At 45.0% G+C, this 16,192-nt stretch overlaps 1 protein-coding gene across 5 annotated transcripts in view; it reads right to left on the reverse strand.

The window, feature by feature from the left end:
- Nucleotides 1-16,192, reverse strand: part of slc45a1 (solute carrier family 45 member 1) — a 70,269-nt gene that overhangs the window by 2,464 nt on the left and 51,613 nt on the right. For all 5 annotated transcript variants that reach the window (XM_048561838.1, XM_048561839.1, XM_048561842.1 and 2 more), the window contains 4 exons: nt 15,265-15,968; nt 8,404-8,557; nt 4,206-4,382; nt 989-1,194 (listed from right to left, as the gene is read on the reverse strand). In XM_048561838.1, coding sequence (XP_048417795.1) covers nt 989-1,194; nt 4,206-4,382; nt 8,404-8,557; nt 15,265-15,968 — 1,241 coding nt within the window. The remainder of the gene's footprint in view (nt 1-988; nt 1,195-4,205; nt 4,383-8,403; nt 8,558-15,264; nt 15,969-16,192) is intronic.

The following is a 16,192-nucleotide window of genomic DNA, read 5'->3' on the forward strand; positions in this document are numbered from 1 at the left end:
CATTCCAGTTCTGTACACCATCCTGAAGGTAAATTGATGCTGGGAAGGTTTCTCTTGAGCTGATGTATAGTGAGCAAATCTGTAATTTCCTGCTATAGGCAGGCATGTCAGTCACACCATACCTCTCCTGGGCCATTTGAGGATTCTCCGGTCCAGGCTGATGCTATCCACAGCCAAAGAAAAGTTAACACCAATTATAGACCAAGTAAAGCAATGGGAGACAGGCTAATTTAAATTTTGCAGTCAGCCTGTGAGTTCCTGTTGTGTTGGCAGCATAGCAGCTGCCTGGAGGAGGCCTCCTGATAGCTGACTGGTGATGGGGAGCTATACTTCAGAGAGACTAAGAGGTCCTCCTCAGGCTTACCTGGCCACAGCTGCAGCTACCGAGAGTCCTGTGGAGATTTGGTGCGAGGGGCTGGGGGGTGGCCTCCACAAAGGTGGCCAAACAGATGATGAAGGAGATTAGAATAAGGCACTCAGTCTTCCTTAATTCCAGGCAGGCTGCAGCTATTTCCTTGTTGAGATGCTCCCTTTTGGCGCATGCATTCTGTTCATTTAGTGGCAAGTCAAGGCAAAATCAAGGTAAACTGTTCCCAACTAGCATTTGACACCAATGCCAAAGTCCTAACCCAATTGTAACATCTTCCTCCAGAGTTACTGGACACCTCCAGGACAGGCCCAGCATGACTTGGTTACCAAAGAAATTCTTCTACAATCTCCCATCAAACCTATCCAAGACAGATATGGAGTAAAGCTATTTACACTGTTCCATCAAATATTCACAGGGCAAGGAAGGAGAGAGGAATCCCCTTCTTCATTATCTTATAACTCTCAAATTCTGGTATGAAACTATTTAAAGAAGTACACCCTGAATTGACTCCCAGTTTCCCTTTTCTCCAGAATGTACCCCAACCTCAAAATACTCAAGGTACCAGTTGAATGATTAGTTTATAATTTTGTAACCTTTATAACCTTTATGTGATTATACCTTTTTGCTCTGGTAGTATTCACAGAGCAGCGAGTAGGGTAGAGTGCAGAGTGAAGAAAACAGCAGTCCATATGTGACACAGAGCGATAAAAGCACATAGCTGTTCCTGGACAGAGTAGCTATGCCAGTGCCAATCCCAAACGATAGATAGCCGAAGAAGTAGAGTGTTCGGACACTGAAGTATTCCTCCAGTTTCTCCAGGAGTGCTGTAGAAAATAAGAAACAGGTGATAGAACAACAGCTATTTGGCTGCTGGTGGCCATGGTTTGATGCCCAGAAGTGTCACACTTGAATGGTGGTTTATTGGTTGTCAGATTGTGGGTGCACTGTGCCAGATGGTCATGCATTAGCAAAATACTGCAAGAATTGGAAATCTGAAACAAAAACAGAAAATGCTGAATATATTCAGCAGGTCAGTAAGTATTTCAGCGGAGAGAAACGGAGTTAATTTTTATGTAAATATAACTTAGAAGATAGCGCCTTAGATTGTGGGGTTTGGGTCAAGGCATATTGGGTAATGTCGTATGCCAGTGTATTGGGTGATGGGTGGTGAGTGTTGAGCGATGGGTGGCAGGTGTTAGGTGCTGGATTTTGAATGTCAAGCGATGGGTGTTAGGGGTAGGTGCTGGGTGGCAGGTGTTGGGTGCCGGGTAGCATGTGCTGGTTGGTGGGTGTTGGGTAGCTGGTATTGGGTGTGGAGTGGTGGGTTTTTGGCATTGAGTGTGAGCGTTGGGCACTGGGTGGTGGGTATGGGGTTTTGTGTGGTGGGTATTGGGTATTGAGTGGCAGGTGTTGGGTGGTTGGTGTTGAGTGGTGGGTGTTGGGTGGCAGTTGGTAGGTGGTGTGTTGTGGAGGGGTGTTGTGTGGTGGGTGGTGGGTATTGGGGTGCAGGTGTTGGGTATTGAGTGGTGGGTGTTGGTGGTGGCTGTTAGGGTGCGGGTGTTGGTGATGGATGTTGCATATTGGGTGGTGGGTGTTGGATGGTGGGTGTTGTGTGGTGGCTAATAGGTGGTGGATGTTGGAGTCTTGGTGTTGGGTGGTGATTATTGGGTGGCGAATGTTGGGATGCAAGTTTGGGTGGCAGTGTTGGGGGTTGGGTGTTGGTTGGCTGTGTAGGGGAAGGGTCATTGAGAGGGGTGGCGATGGTTTAGGCTGTGGCTGTTGGATGGTGATGTATTAGAGTGGTCAGCTGCCTGGTGGTTGTAAACGTTTTTCACACTGCGTTCCACTTTCACTAACTTTAGTAACTCAGTAACTAACTTTGATCTTAAATTTTTAGTGTTGGCAGTTATTCTTTGAGTTCATGGGAATATATGTAGAGGATACCGTGTGGTAAATGGGGCTATTAATGATTTTCATTTGGTAATGAGGGTAGATGAAGTGGATGCTTAGTGGCTAACAGGGGTATGAAGGTAGTTTCCTAATGAGTGACTGAAATTAAGAAACAAGTACACAATATGTTATTCAAAAAGTCAGTTTTTTGAAGAATGGTTTTCAGATTTTATTCCACATTCCAAAAAAAATTATGAAAAGGTTGTCGCTAGATTTTCCAGATATTCAGATCCAGTTTTTTGTTGTAATGAGTTCTGAAGTTAAGTGTGTTTCACATTTCTGTAAAAGGCAGCGATCTGGGGTGTGTCTATTCAATTAAGAATTCCCCTAGCCTCGGAGGTGCCCCTGCAGCTTGTGTACATCAACAGGAACAAAACTAAATTAAAAATCTGTTAAAAATCTAAAATACAATCAGAAAAACTGGGCAATTCACAGCAGTTCCACATGCAGCTGAAAGAGGAAGGACAAGATAATACATGTTATGTAGAAACCTTTATCTTAGAAAATATCTAGCTTTCCAGATTTTGGCTGCCACCTTCCAAGCCCAGATTTTCTATTTCACTTTTTTTTCATGCAGAAATCTCAGAGAAGAAACAAAGCTACATTTACACTAAAGATAACGTCTCACTGAGTCAAACTGGTCACTCTGCCCACAATCATCATGGCCACCCTGTCTGCAGTCAACATGGACACATAGCCCAGTGAATATAGCACCTTGCGCATAGTGAATATAGCCAGCCTGCCCTCAATGAACATGACCACATTGTGCGCAGTCAACTAGCCACCCTGGCCGGTGAATGTGCCCACAGTCAACACGGCTACCTTACCTTGTGAACATGGCCACTATACCCACAGTCAACATTGCCATCCTACCCAATGAACATGGTGTCCCAGTCCACAGCATAAGTGTTCATAGATTTTGGTGTTTTACTACAAAAAAGTGCAAAATGAGTACAGATGCACATTTTTGCAAATTCCTTATATGATTATTACATAGAATTCACAGCTCCAAAACTGACCATTTGACCTGGTTTATGGTTTATGCATTTATACATTTAAGTCGTCATTGGACATGCATATGGACGTACATGGAATAGTGTAGGTTAGATGGGCTTAAGATCGGTATGACAGGTCGGCACAACATCGAGGGCCGAAGGGCCTGTACTGTGCTGTAATGTTCTATGTTTACATCAACTAATACTGTCAGCATACTATCTTTCTGCAATGTAAGCTTGTTGCATAATTTTGCATTCAAATATGTTTTCCAAACTATGGATCTCAGATCTTCTTTCCTGATTCTTTTCCTGAGCCAAATCACATTACTCAATTTGATTACTAAATTCAATTCCCCAGATTTGACACTGTAAGTTTCCCATTTGTGATAGGTGGATGGATCCGTGACAATTGTTCTCACTCACTGAATCATAATCTTGACCCTGACTTCCTGGTAAGATCCACATGCATACCATTTAGTGACTGGTATCACTGCCCTTTCACTGTGTGCTGTCCTTATTCAAAATTCACATATGTTCCTTTCCAGTGGAAATTTGGAAATGGCAGTCAGGAGCATGAACACAGTCTGTAATTAAATATTTTAAAAGGACCCTCTGGTCATGGCGTAACATGTGTAGTCATTGCACCTTGCTACAGAAGATCTATCATTGAATTGTGGTCAGCAACTTAATTTGTCTTATGACATGCAATAGAGATTCTGTGCATGAACATTTCACCTGTGCTCAATTATTGCATACTCTGGAAAAATATTTAGCACACTTAGGGTTCATCGTATCAATACCAAAACAGCAGGAAATTTAAAAATGTGGCAAGAAGAATCTCATGCATTTGAACCTGTAGGTAACACACAGCAGGAGATCAAATTCCCTACCTGAGTAAAAAGCAGCACTGAATGCGTAGACGCACATACCCCAGCAGCCCACGCTCACTCCCGCATTATATTTCTGAAATGCTTCTGAGTCATGAGGGGCCTTTGGGTCACCACCATACACTACCTCCCCCATGAAGTCAGTGTAAAACAGCAGCATGCCTTCAAAGGAGAGCCAGCCTGCAGAGACAGAGTACATGGCAGTAACAGACACAAGCATGAGTAGGACAGGAAAGCAGACGGTATTATAGAAGATAATAAAATGTGAGGCTGGATGAACACAGCAGGCACAGCAGCATCTCAGGAGCACAAAAGCTGACGTTTCGGGCCTAGACCCTTCATCAGAGAGGGGGATGGGGAGAGGATTCTGGAATAAATAGGGAGAGAGGGGGAGGCGGACCGAAGATGGAGAGAAAAGAAGATAGGTGGAGAGGAGCGTATAGGTGGGGAGGTAGGGAGGGATAGGTCAGTCCAGGGAAGACGGACAGGTCAAGGAGATGGGATGAGGTTAGTAGGTAGGAGATGGAGGTGCGGCTTGGGGTGGGAGGAAGGGATGGGTGAGAGGAAGAACAGGTTAGGGAGGCAGAGACAGGTTGGACTGGTTTTGGGATGCAGTGGGTGGAGGGAAAGAGCTGGTCTGGTTGTGTGGTGCAGTGGGGGGAGGGGACGAACTGGGCTGGTTTAGGGATGCGGTTGGAGAAGGGGAGATTTTGAAGCTGGTGAAGTCCACATTGATGCCATTGGGCTGCAGGGTTCCCAAGCGGAATATGAGTTGCTGTTCCTGCAACCTTCGGGTGGCATCATTGTGGCACTGCAGGAGGCCCAAGATGGACATGTCATCTAAAGAATGGGAGGGGGAGTGGAAATGGTTTGCGACTGGGAGGTGCAGTTGCTTATTGCGAACCGAGCGGAGGTGTTCTGCAAAGCGGTCCCCAAGCCTCCGCTTGGTTTCCCCAATGTAGAGGAAGCCACACCGGGTACACTGGATGCAGTATACCACATTGGCAGATGTGCAGGTGAACCTCTGCTTAATATGGGAAGTCATCTTGGGGCCTGGGATAGGGGTGAGGGAGGAGGTGTGGGGGCAAGTGTAGCATTTCCTGTGGTTGCAGGGGAAGGTGCCGGGTGTGGTGGGGTTGGAGGGCAGTGTGGAGCCAACAAGGGAGCCACGGAGAGAGTGGTCTCTCCGGAAAGCAGACAAGGTTGGGGATGGAAAAATATCTTGGGTGGTGGGGTCGGATTGTAGATGGCGGAAGTGTCGGAGGATGATGCGTTGTATCCGGAGGTTGGTGGGGTGGTGTGTGAGAACGAGGGGGATCCTCTTTGGGCGGTTGTGGCGGGTGCGGGGTGTGAGGGATGTGTAGGGGGAAATGCGGGAGACGCGGTCAAGGGCGTTCTCGACCACTGTTGGGGGAAAGTTGCGGTCCTTGAAGAACTTGGACATCTGGGATGTGCGGGAGTGGAATGCCTCATCGTGGGAGCAAATGCGGCGGAGGCGGAGGAATTGGGAATAGGGGATGGAATTTTTGCAGGAGGGTGGGTGGGAGGAGGTGTATTCTAGGTAGCTGTGGGAGTAGGTGGGCTTGAAATGGACATTAGTTACAAGCTGGTTGCCTGAGATGGAGAATGAGAGGTCCAGGAAGGTGAGGGATGTGCTGGAGATGGCCCAGGTGAACTGAAGGTTGGGGTGGAAGGTGTGGGTGAAGTGGATGAACTGTTCGAGCTTCTTGCATTTCCTGCAACACATCCCTCACACCCCGCCCAAAGAGGAACCCCTCGTTCTCACACACCACCCCACCAACCTCCGGATACAACGCATCATCCTCCGACACTTCCGCCATCTACAATCCGACCCCACCACCTAAGACAGTTTTCCATCCCCACCCTTGTCTGCTTTCCGGAGAGACCACTCTCTCCGTGACTCCCTTGTTCGCTCCACACTGGCCTCCAACCCCACAACACCCAGCACCTTCCCCTGCAACCGCAGGAAATGCTACACTTGCACCCACACCTCCTCCCTCACCCCTATCCCAGGCCCCAAGATGACTTCCCATATTAAGCAGAGGTTCACCTGCACATCTGCCAATGTGGTATACTGCATCCAGTGTACCCGCTGTAGCTCCCTCTACATTGGGGAAACCAAGCGGAGGCTTGGGGACCGCTTTGCAGAACACCTCCGCTCGGTTCGCAATAAGCAACTGCACCTCCCAGTCGCAAACCATTTCCACTCCCCCTCCCATTCTTTAGATGACATGTCCATCTTGGGCCTCCTGCAGTGCCACAATGATGCCACCCGAAGGTTGCAGGAACAGCAACTCATATTCCGCTTGGGAACCCTGCAGCCCAATGGCATCAATGTGGACTTCACCAGCTTCAAAATCTCCCCTTCTCCCACCGCATCCCTAAACCAGCCCAGTTCGTCCCCTCCCCCCACTGCACCACACAACCAGTCCAGCTCTTACCCTCCACCCACTGCATCCCAAAACCAGTCCAACCTGTCTCTGCCTCCCTAACCTGTTCTTCTTCTCACCCATCCCTTCCTCCCACCCCAAGCCGCACCTCCATCTCCTACCTACTAACCTCATCCCACCTCCTTGACCTGTCCGTCTTCCCTGGACTGACCTATCCCCTCCCTACCTCCCCACCTATACTCTCCTCTCCACCTATCTTCTTTTCTCTCCATCTTCGGTCCGCCTCCCCCTCTCTCCTTATTTATTCCAGAATCCTCACCCCATCCCCCTCTCTGAAGAAGGGTCTAGGCCCGAAACGTCAGCTTTTGTGCTCCTGAGATGCTGCTGGGCCTGCTGTTCATCCAGCCTCACATTTTATTATCTTGGATTCTCCAGCATCTGAAATTCCTATTATCACTGATATTATAGAAGGCTGTTCATTACTTTGGACTGACTTGAAAGCTATCTAATTAGTTTTAGTCAACTACTCCTACTCTACATTCTTCTTTGGAAGTTGAATATGATTCCACCTCAAAAACCTGCAGGACTAAAATTTAATTTGTTTGCTAATCAAATATGTGGAAGCAACTAATTCTGTAAATTCAGAGTTTTCTTGTAGTATTTTTATGTTTACAATCAGTGGTCAATGGTAATGAATGTGGAACTACCATCTCAAACAACAGTGTCCCTGAAATAGCTGTACGAAGGCCAATACCCCATCATCAAGTCACCCTTTATTTATATGCGCACTGTACATGCACTCTGAGCAGTCAGCTTAGAGCCAAACCCTAGAATTAGGAGACTCTCTGAAACTCCTGTTTATATATGTCAGCCAAGGTACCCCGATTAACAACCCCAATCAGGGATCTCATAGTCAGTGGGATCCACTTGGCCCTCATTCCAATCACCATAATCCCCTTCATAGAAAAGAGATCCACATCCCAATGTTATGGTCCTGTTGCGTAATCACACAGCACAGAACATTCACAGACAAGGACACGGGAATATAGGCAGCAGTGCTATCGGTGCTGGTGATTTGGGATTTAGAGCAGTGTTGCAGGAAGGTTGCCTAGGGCTAGGTGACACCTGGTGGTGATACTGTAGAACTACAGCTAATCTCAGACACAATGAAAGAAAGATACATAGTAGAAATTGCAGGCTTCTGAGGAAGGGTCACTGGATCTGAAATGTTAATTCTGATTTCTCTTAACGGATACTGCTAGACCTGCTGAGTTTTTCCAGTAAATTCTGGTTTTGTTTCTGATTTCTGGTGTCTATATTTCTTTCAGTTTTTATTTCGAAAGAAAGATACATTTTTATTCTGTGCACTGACCTTTACAGAGACTGGGCCTTCACGTTAACAGTGCGGGGGAAGGAAGGGAACCATTGCTGGAGATGCTCTGCATGATCAGAAAGATGAATTTGAAATAAAATGAATGCTATTTCAATGAACAGAACAATGGAGGTGAGGCATTTTAAGAGGATGATGTGATCACCCATGTCCAAGATTACAAACAGGTTGAGAATGGTAGGAAGGGACAATGCACCGTGGTCACAGTCACAGAGAATATTACTTGTGATTTTGGGCAGGGTTAACTCAGTGCTATTGGAGAAGCCACATCATTGCTGTCTAGGTGGGATGCACCTAATCCCTGTCCTATGTCCCATTTCATTCCCATATCCATCTTCATAGTTCAGTATTTACCAGATATTCATTCAGTAACTACTGAATAGAAAATGAAAGGCTGTACCTAAGAAGTGATTGACACACAGATTCCGCAATGGTTTTGGCATGTGACAGATCGATGAGAACAAGAAAGATATGGAGAGAGGTCTTTCCGATAATTCCCCTGATCCATTCAAGTCAGTTTCATATTTCACTCCATTCAGCAATATATTGGCAACCTGCAACAATATTAAGTTACAATCTGAACAAGATCAATATCACTTCACAGCCTGTCAGTTCATTCCGCATTTCTGTGTCTTTTTCATTTTCTCCCTTTCTCCCCTGAATGTGCTGACTCTCGCTGAGGTTCAAGAGCTACCACTGACTCAGCTTTTAGAAGTCTTACCTGAGATAGATAGTTGTGGCATCAAGTTCTATTCCAGAACTGGAGCACAACAATCTAGGCTGATGTTCCAGTGCAGCACTGGGAGAGCCCAGCACAGTCAGAGATACTGTATTTCAGACAAGGCATTTAACCAAAGCCCAGACTGCCTTTTCAGGTGCATGTAAAAGATTCCTTGACATTATTAGAAGAAGAGTAGTGTCCTGATCAATATTTATCCCTCATTCAATATCATTAAAAAAAGGTTTCCTGCTTAATACTACATTACTGTTTGTAGGAGCTTGTTGTGTGCTGTTTCCTGCAGTGAAATAGAGTGTGAGAAAAATATACATTGTGGAGGAATTAAACCAAATTCTGCAGCTTTAATACAAGTCGATACAGTCTTAATTACTATAGATCAGACTCTAAGCGATCATCTGTAACCATTTTTTTTTAAGACTCAGCCTGTTCTGGCATGTATGGTATAGCCCCAGGGAAGGTGGATTTGAATTCCAGTGAAGGGAGACTACCACTGCACCATGTGACCCTAACTGTTACAATCTTAGTTTGCATATTTGTAGCTGTATGCAAATATATTGAACAGGTAAACATCAGTACATAAGAAATATTGTGTGAGAGTTCTGCATGTTAGACTAATTAGTAAAATTAGATAATGTGGGATTCAGGGTGAGGTTGCCAATTGGACACAACAGTGGCTTTATGGCAGGAGACAGAGGGTGGTGGTGGAAGGTTGTTTTCGGACTGTAGATCTGTGACCAGCCATGTTCCACAGGGTTTGGTGCTGGGTCCCCTTTTGTTTGTCATGTATATAAATGATTTGGATGAGAACGTTGGAGGGATGATTAGTAAGTTTGCAAACAATGCCAAAATTGGTGGTATAGTGGATAGTGAAAAAAGGTTATCTAAAATTATTAGAAATCTTGATCAATTGGGTCAATGGGCTGAGGAGTGGCAGATGAAGTTTCTTTTGCGTTAATGCAAGGTATTGCATTTTGGTAAAAGAAACAAGGGCTGGTCTTACACAATTAATGGTGGGGCCTTGGGTATTGTTGTAGAACAGAGAGACCGAGGGGTTCAGGTACATAATTCTTTGAAATTTACATAACACATGCTTGCCTCTGTGGCTTAGACATTTGCGTATAAGAATTGGGATATCATATTGATGTTGTATAGGACATTGGTGAGGCTTCTTTTGGAATACTGTGTGCCGTTCTGGTCACCCTGTTGGAGGAAGGATATTATTAAACTGGAGAGGGTTCATAAAAGATTTACCAGGATATTGCTGGGAATGGTGGGCTTGAGATATAAAAATAGACTGGAAAGACTGTGAGTTCTCTCACTGCAGCATAGGAGGTTGAAGGGTGACCTTATTGAGGTTTATAAAATCATGAGGGGCATAAATAAGTGAATGGCAAAGGTCTTTTCCATAGCATGTGGGAGTTCAAAATTAGGGGGCATATTTTTACCATGAGAGGAGAAAGATTTAAAAAGGACATGAGGGGCAACTTTTTTACACAGATGGTGGTTTGTGTGTGGAATGGATTGCCAGAGAAAGTGGAGGATCCAGGTACAGCTGCAATGTTTAGAAGACATTTGGATAAGTACATGAATAAGGAAAGGTTTGGAGGGACATGGGTCAGTCACAGGCAAGTGGGACTAGTTTAATTTGGGAACATGGTTGGCATGGACTGGTTGGACTGAAGGGCCTTTTTCCATGCTAAATGACACAGCGACTCTATGATTCTGAATGTTATTGATTAGTAACTAATACCAGATGGTAGGACAAATTAAAAATTGATTATGTTCCCTGGTAACTGGTTAACTGGTTCAAATGATTTATAATAGATGGGACTAATTAACTCTTTAGGGTATGAAATACGATGAATAAGGCTGTTATGGCACAGTGGGTAGTGGCCTTAACTATGGATCAGGCTAAGTCCCACCTATCCAGAGATGTGTCATATCGTATATAGACATGTTTCTATAAAGAGTTCCTCAGAACTCAGAACGGTTCTGAGGAAGGGTCACCGGACCCAAAACGTTAACTCTGTTTTCTCCTCCACAGATGCTGCCAGACCTGCTGAGCTTTTCCAGCAACTTTGTTTTTGTTCCTGATTTACAGCATCCACAGTTCTTTTGGTTTTTATAGAACATGTGTAAGTGCTTTTAGCCCAGGTGACTGCTTTCCATCTTCCCGTGAGACATTTACACAAGCCAACTCCTGGGTGGTGCGCTCTGCTGATGAATTTCTTCTGCCATTTGCTCAGCCTTAATTGAAACATGCAGCTTCTGTTGGTGGACCTGAGTGGTCACTGTAATGCTTTGTGAAGCTGTCTATCTTTTATCAGGACCAGAGTAAGAGAGGGTCGGGACTGCTGGTGTGACCAGAGTGGGTATTGGAGAAGCAACATGTATGATGCTACAAGAACTTAAGTGTTGTGCGTTTGTGGATGTCCAATTCATGGCCAAGCCATCTAGATTGTTAAAAACATGGTATATGGTCCCAGCTGCACCTGTAATCTTGAGGCAGCTCAAAATGTTGGTGAACTCTCATTTGAACAGAATAAAAACTGACAGACTTGCAGATGTTGTAAGATAACAAGGTTGAGAGCTGGATGACCAGGCCAAGCAGCATTGGAGGAGCAGAAAAGCTGACGTTTTGGGCCTAAACCCTTCTTCAGACCCATTTCTGACCAGGTGAAAGCGAAGGCAATTGGAAGCGAAATCGATGAACTTCTCCAATTCTGGATGAGAGAGGGAAGCAGCACTGATGATATCATCGAAATATCAGAGAAAGAGTTGTGGATGGGGGCTAGAATAGGACTGGAACAAGGAATGTTCCACATACCTCATGAAGAGACAGGCATAACTGGGGCCCATGTGGGTACCCTGGGCCACCCCTCTGACCTGAAGAGGAATGAAAAGAGAAGTTGTTAAGGGCAAGGATGAGCTTGGCCAAGTGGAGGAGGGTGGTGGGAGGGTTGTGGGAGGGTGGAAACAGTTCAGGCCTTTGCGCCAGGAAGAAGTGGAGAGCACTACGACCATCCTGGTGGGGGATGAACATGTAAAGGGATTGCACATCCATGGTAAAGAGGAGGCGGCTGAAACCGGCAAACTGGAAATTTTGAAACAGTGTAAAGCATCAGAGGAATCACAGATGTACATGGGCAGGGACTGGACCAAGAGGATAGAAAACTGCGACAAGGTAGGAAGAAATGAGTTCTGTGCGACAGGAGCTGGCTGAAACGATGCGTCTGCCAAACAGTCCTGTTTGTGGATTTTTGGTAGGAGGTAGGAACGAGCTGTGTGGGGCTGGAGTAACTATCAGCTTAGAGGCAGAGGTGGGGGAAGAAGATCACCAGATGAAATGAGCTCAGTTACTGTAGTTGATACAATGGCCTGATGTGTCATGGTCCAGGGGAAGATAGAAGGAGGTATCTGAGAACTGGCACTGAGCCTCTGCAATGTAGAGGTCAGTCCGCCAGACCACAACAGCACCACCCTTATCAGCACTCTTAATAACAAAGTCAGGGTTAGATCTGATTGCACAGAGTGCAGAGAGTTTGGAGGGAGATAGGTTGGATTTGGTGAGGGGACAGGGAAATTGAGGCAACCAATATCACATTGACAGTTCTCAATGAACATATCAAGTGCAGGTAAAAGACCAGAAGGAGGGGTCCACACAGAGGGAGAGCGTTGGAACTGGGTGAAGGGGTCTGTGGGACAGAGAGAGGACATTTTCCTAGCTGCCATCAGTTCTGAGGAAGGGGCATTGAACCCAAAACGCTAACTTAGACTTTTTCTTTATGGATGCTACCAAACATTTGCTTTTCCAGCAACTTCTGTTTTTGCTCTCATCTGAACTGACCTGGTTCAGACAGAAATTCACATTGGTCCTGAGTTCTGAAATCTTTCTTGGGAACTCCAGCACGGTAATTTGAGGTGTGTAGCAAAAAAAATCCTCTGTGTAATTCAGTTCCTTATGGAGATGGTTCCTATATGCACTGTTACACAGTTTCCACTACATTATAGAGCCATACAGTAAGGAAACAGACCATTTGGTCCAATAGTCCATGCCAACCATGTTCCCAAACTAAACTACTCCCATTTGCCTTTGTTTGACCCATATTTTTCCAAACCATTCTTATTCATGTACTTATACAAGTGTCTTTTAAATGCTTTAACTGTATCTGCATCCACCATTTCCACTGGTAGTTCATTCCAAACACAAGCTACTCTCTATGTAAAAACATTGCACCTCCTATCCTTTTTAAAACTTTCACCTCTCACCTTAAAAGTATGCCCCCTAAATTTGAACTTCCCCACCCTATGGAAAAGACCTTTGCTGTTCACTTTATCAATGACCCTCATAATTTTATAAAGGTCTAAAAGGTCACTCTTCAACCTCCTATGCTCCAGCAGAAAAATGTCCCAGCCTATCCAGCCTGTTTTTATAATTCAAACCCACTGTTCCCAGCGAGATCCTGGTAAAACTTTTCTGAACCCTTTTCAATTTAACAATATCCTTCCCTGTGTCAATCTACCAGACATTTGTGACATTCCAGTATGGCACCCAGAGATGTCAGGGACCCTCACTCTGAGGCTGTCTGTGTGGGAATCCCCCTCTTTGCCACAGGTGATATAGCATAGCAGTCCTGCACAATAGGAGATGAAGATAGTAGATGGACTCTCAGGTCACCTGTACTTTTACAGCCTTGAGGAGTTCTGTGTTCCATGTATAAATGGGTTGTGCAAATTTACAATCTCTATTTTGTTATTTGAAGGGGTGCTTCTCATTTTTGGCTGTGCTTCAACTGCCCATTTCTGATCTTTGGCCATCTGATTCAGATGTGGTTGGCATATCAGAAGATCTCCTCATGGGAATGGTCCTAGGTCTGGCCTCAATGCAGGAGGTCATTAGATCTGACTGCTTGCCTGTTTCCGTGGTTACTCCCTAATCTTCGGGTCAGCAGAGAGTGAGTATGGTGTCCACAGACAAGCTTAAGGCCTTTGTGTCTGATGGGTATTGCAAGTGATGGAGTGTACTGTAAATTTAAGTTACAACTTCCCAGAGTGTATCAGCTCTGGGAACTTGTAACTTAAATTTATAATCTTCCTTTTGAAGATTTGCTTGTTGTTAGAATGCACCTTTAAGGGGGCTGTCACATTTTAATTTGTTTTGATTATTTTAAATGAGCCAATTAAAACAAAAGTTCTTTCGCAACCACAGGAAGTTCCAAAGCACATCAAAGTGTTTTAGAAGTGTAGTCACTGTTGTAATGTAGCAAGTTTTCATAAACAGTAGTGTGATGATGACCAGATCGTCTATCATCTGTTTAAAAGAATGCAGAACCTATGACAAGGAGGGAGTGCAACAAGCTGCCGGAAGGAGCTATCTTCATTTTTGTTGTTGAAACTGTTCTCAGCATTTTACTGGCACTCATTAAGTAATACTCAATGGACTGATCATGAACATTTGAACACTCCTATTCATAGTTGCTTTAATATTTTGTTGAAAAGTTGTGCAGTGGATTTGTAAGATCTAATTATATGGAATGTGTACATGGCCAGGAGGAAATCAGACTCTGGTTACAAGTCAGGAGGGTGATAAACTGAAGGCAAGGCTGGGCGAGATGACTAAAAACTTGAAGGAGTCTGTGCTCAGTGTTTAAAACAGCAAAAGAGCACAGTCAAGGAAATTGGGTAACTGCTGCCACTCAGAACCAACAATAGTCATGGCCCCCAGTCCAAGGGCAGATGTTTCTGTCATGTGACATTGCCAGAAACTGGCCCACAGGGACTGACAAATTCTGGAGAGGATTCCAAATGACACAGAACTTTCCTGAACTGTTGAATGCTAAATTTTTCTGGGTGGACCAGTTGTGCTTTCTAAAATATGATTATATACTGCTTGGGCCTGGCAAGTTTTCCAGTGGGAGCCAGCATCCTAGCTGTCCCCCATTGTGAGTGAAGATCCGATACCTTTCCTCAGAATTCTCAACAAAATTATCTGGCTGGAACTGGCTCCAGCTCAGATGCCCCACCACATTCAGATTGTTTTATTTCTGCACCAAAAATGGCCTGAAATCTCTTGACTAGAGCAGTTCAAATGGAATTCTGTGGCTGAAGACCAAGAAAATATTTGAGCTAAGCTAACACATTCAATGTTTGTTATGACTCAGTAACCACTTCAGGCTTGGACCAGGCAAGGACAGCAGCTTTCCTTCCCAAAGGGGATTGGTGATTCACTTGGAATCTAATGACAATATGACAGCTGAGACCAGTTTCTTTCCTCCCTGATTTTTCAACCCAAAGCAAAATTTCAAGCTCCTCTGATGAGATTTGAACTAATGTTTTCTGGATTATTTAGTCCGATAACATAGTTTCCAAATAACTGTGGCCGTTCACAGAGCAGCTTGCCACCTTCAATTTGCCCTCACTGGGCTGTTTCTCACCCCACCACCCTCCACAATGTAGTTTTCCCCCTTCACTGAAGAGTTTCTTCCCCTCACTGTGTTGTTTGCCCTTCTGAAGTATCTGTACCTGTTGACTGAAGGTCACTGTCCTCCTTCGACTGTTGTCACCACTGTTTCCAAGGTAGCTGTTTGGAATACTCAAAGTTTCGGGTCTTTTGAGAATTCCTGATGCTGGGTTTCTCGTGGCATCAAGTGAGGCATCCTGCAGACTCCCTGGATTCTCAGTGATCACTGAGGGTTCCATTTCCTCATTTTCCACCTCATCAGGTATCCGGGGAAGACTCGCACTCAGTGTGTGTCTGGGGAAGCTGATATATTGATCATTGGCCCCTATGTAGCAGTCAATGAGGACAGTGTCAATGTAGGAGGTCCCATAGGATGAGGCAAACTCATTAATCCCAGTCAGAGAGCTGTCACGGCTCAGGAAGCTCCCATATTTGGGGGTCAGGGGGCTCAGTGGGGAAATGGGACTGGTCATGCTGGTGTACATCCGAGTGGCATTCTGACTGGCAGTCTGGCCTCCACCTTCTTCCAACACCATCGGTGGAGAGGGAGGTAGAGCAAGACTGGGACTCTTCATCACTTTCTTCCTTCTTCCCTGTGGGTTCAGCCGCTTTTCTGGGATACTGGTTAGTGTCAGGATGGTAGTTATGGTCAATATTACTGCAGTGAAAATGTATATAACCCGAAGCTGACCTCCTAACACTTTTCCAAAATTTGTCTGGTCCCACTTGATCCCACCAATGATGTAACCGAATCCTCCTCCCAGACCTAGAGCAATTTAAAAGAAAAACATAGTACAGCAAAATATTGATACAAATATCATTGCAGGTCTCACGGACTATGTGACACAACATCAAACTGAGTGCAACAAAGATAAAGTGGAAGGCAGGGCAAGTGTTGGCACTGGGGTAAATAAAGGATAAAGGATTTTAGAAAAATTATTCTGAGAATATAGGCATCATTCACCAGGCCAGCAATTATTTTCCATTCCT

Source organism: Stegostoma tigrinum, chromosome 28 (genome assembly GCF_030684315.1).
Source record: "Stegostoma tigrinum isolate sSteTig4 chromosome 28, sSteTig4.hap1, whole genome shotgun sequence".
Taxonomy (NCBI): Eukaryota; Metazoa; Chordata; class Chondrichthyes; order Orectolobiformes; family Stegostomatidae; genus Stegostoma; species Stegostoma tigrinum.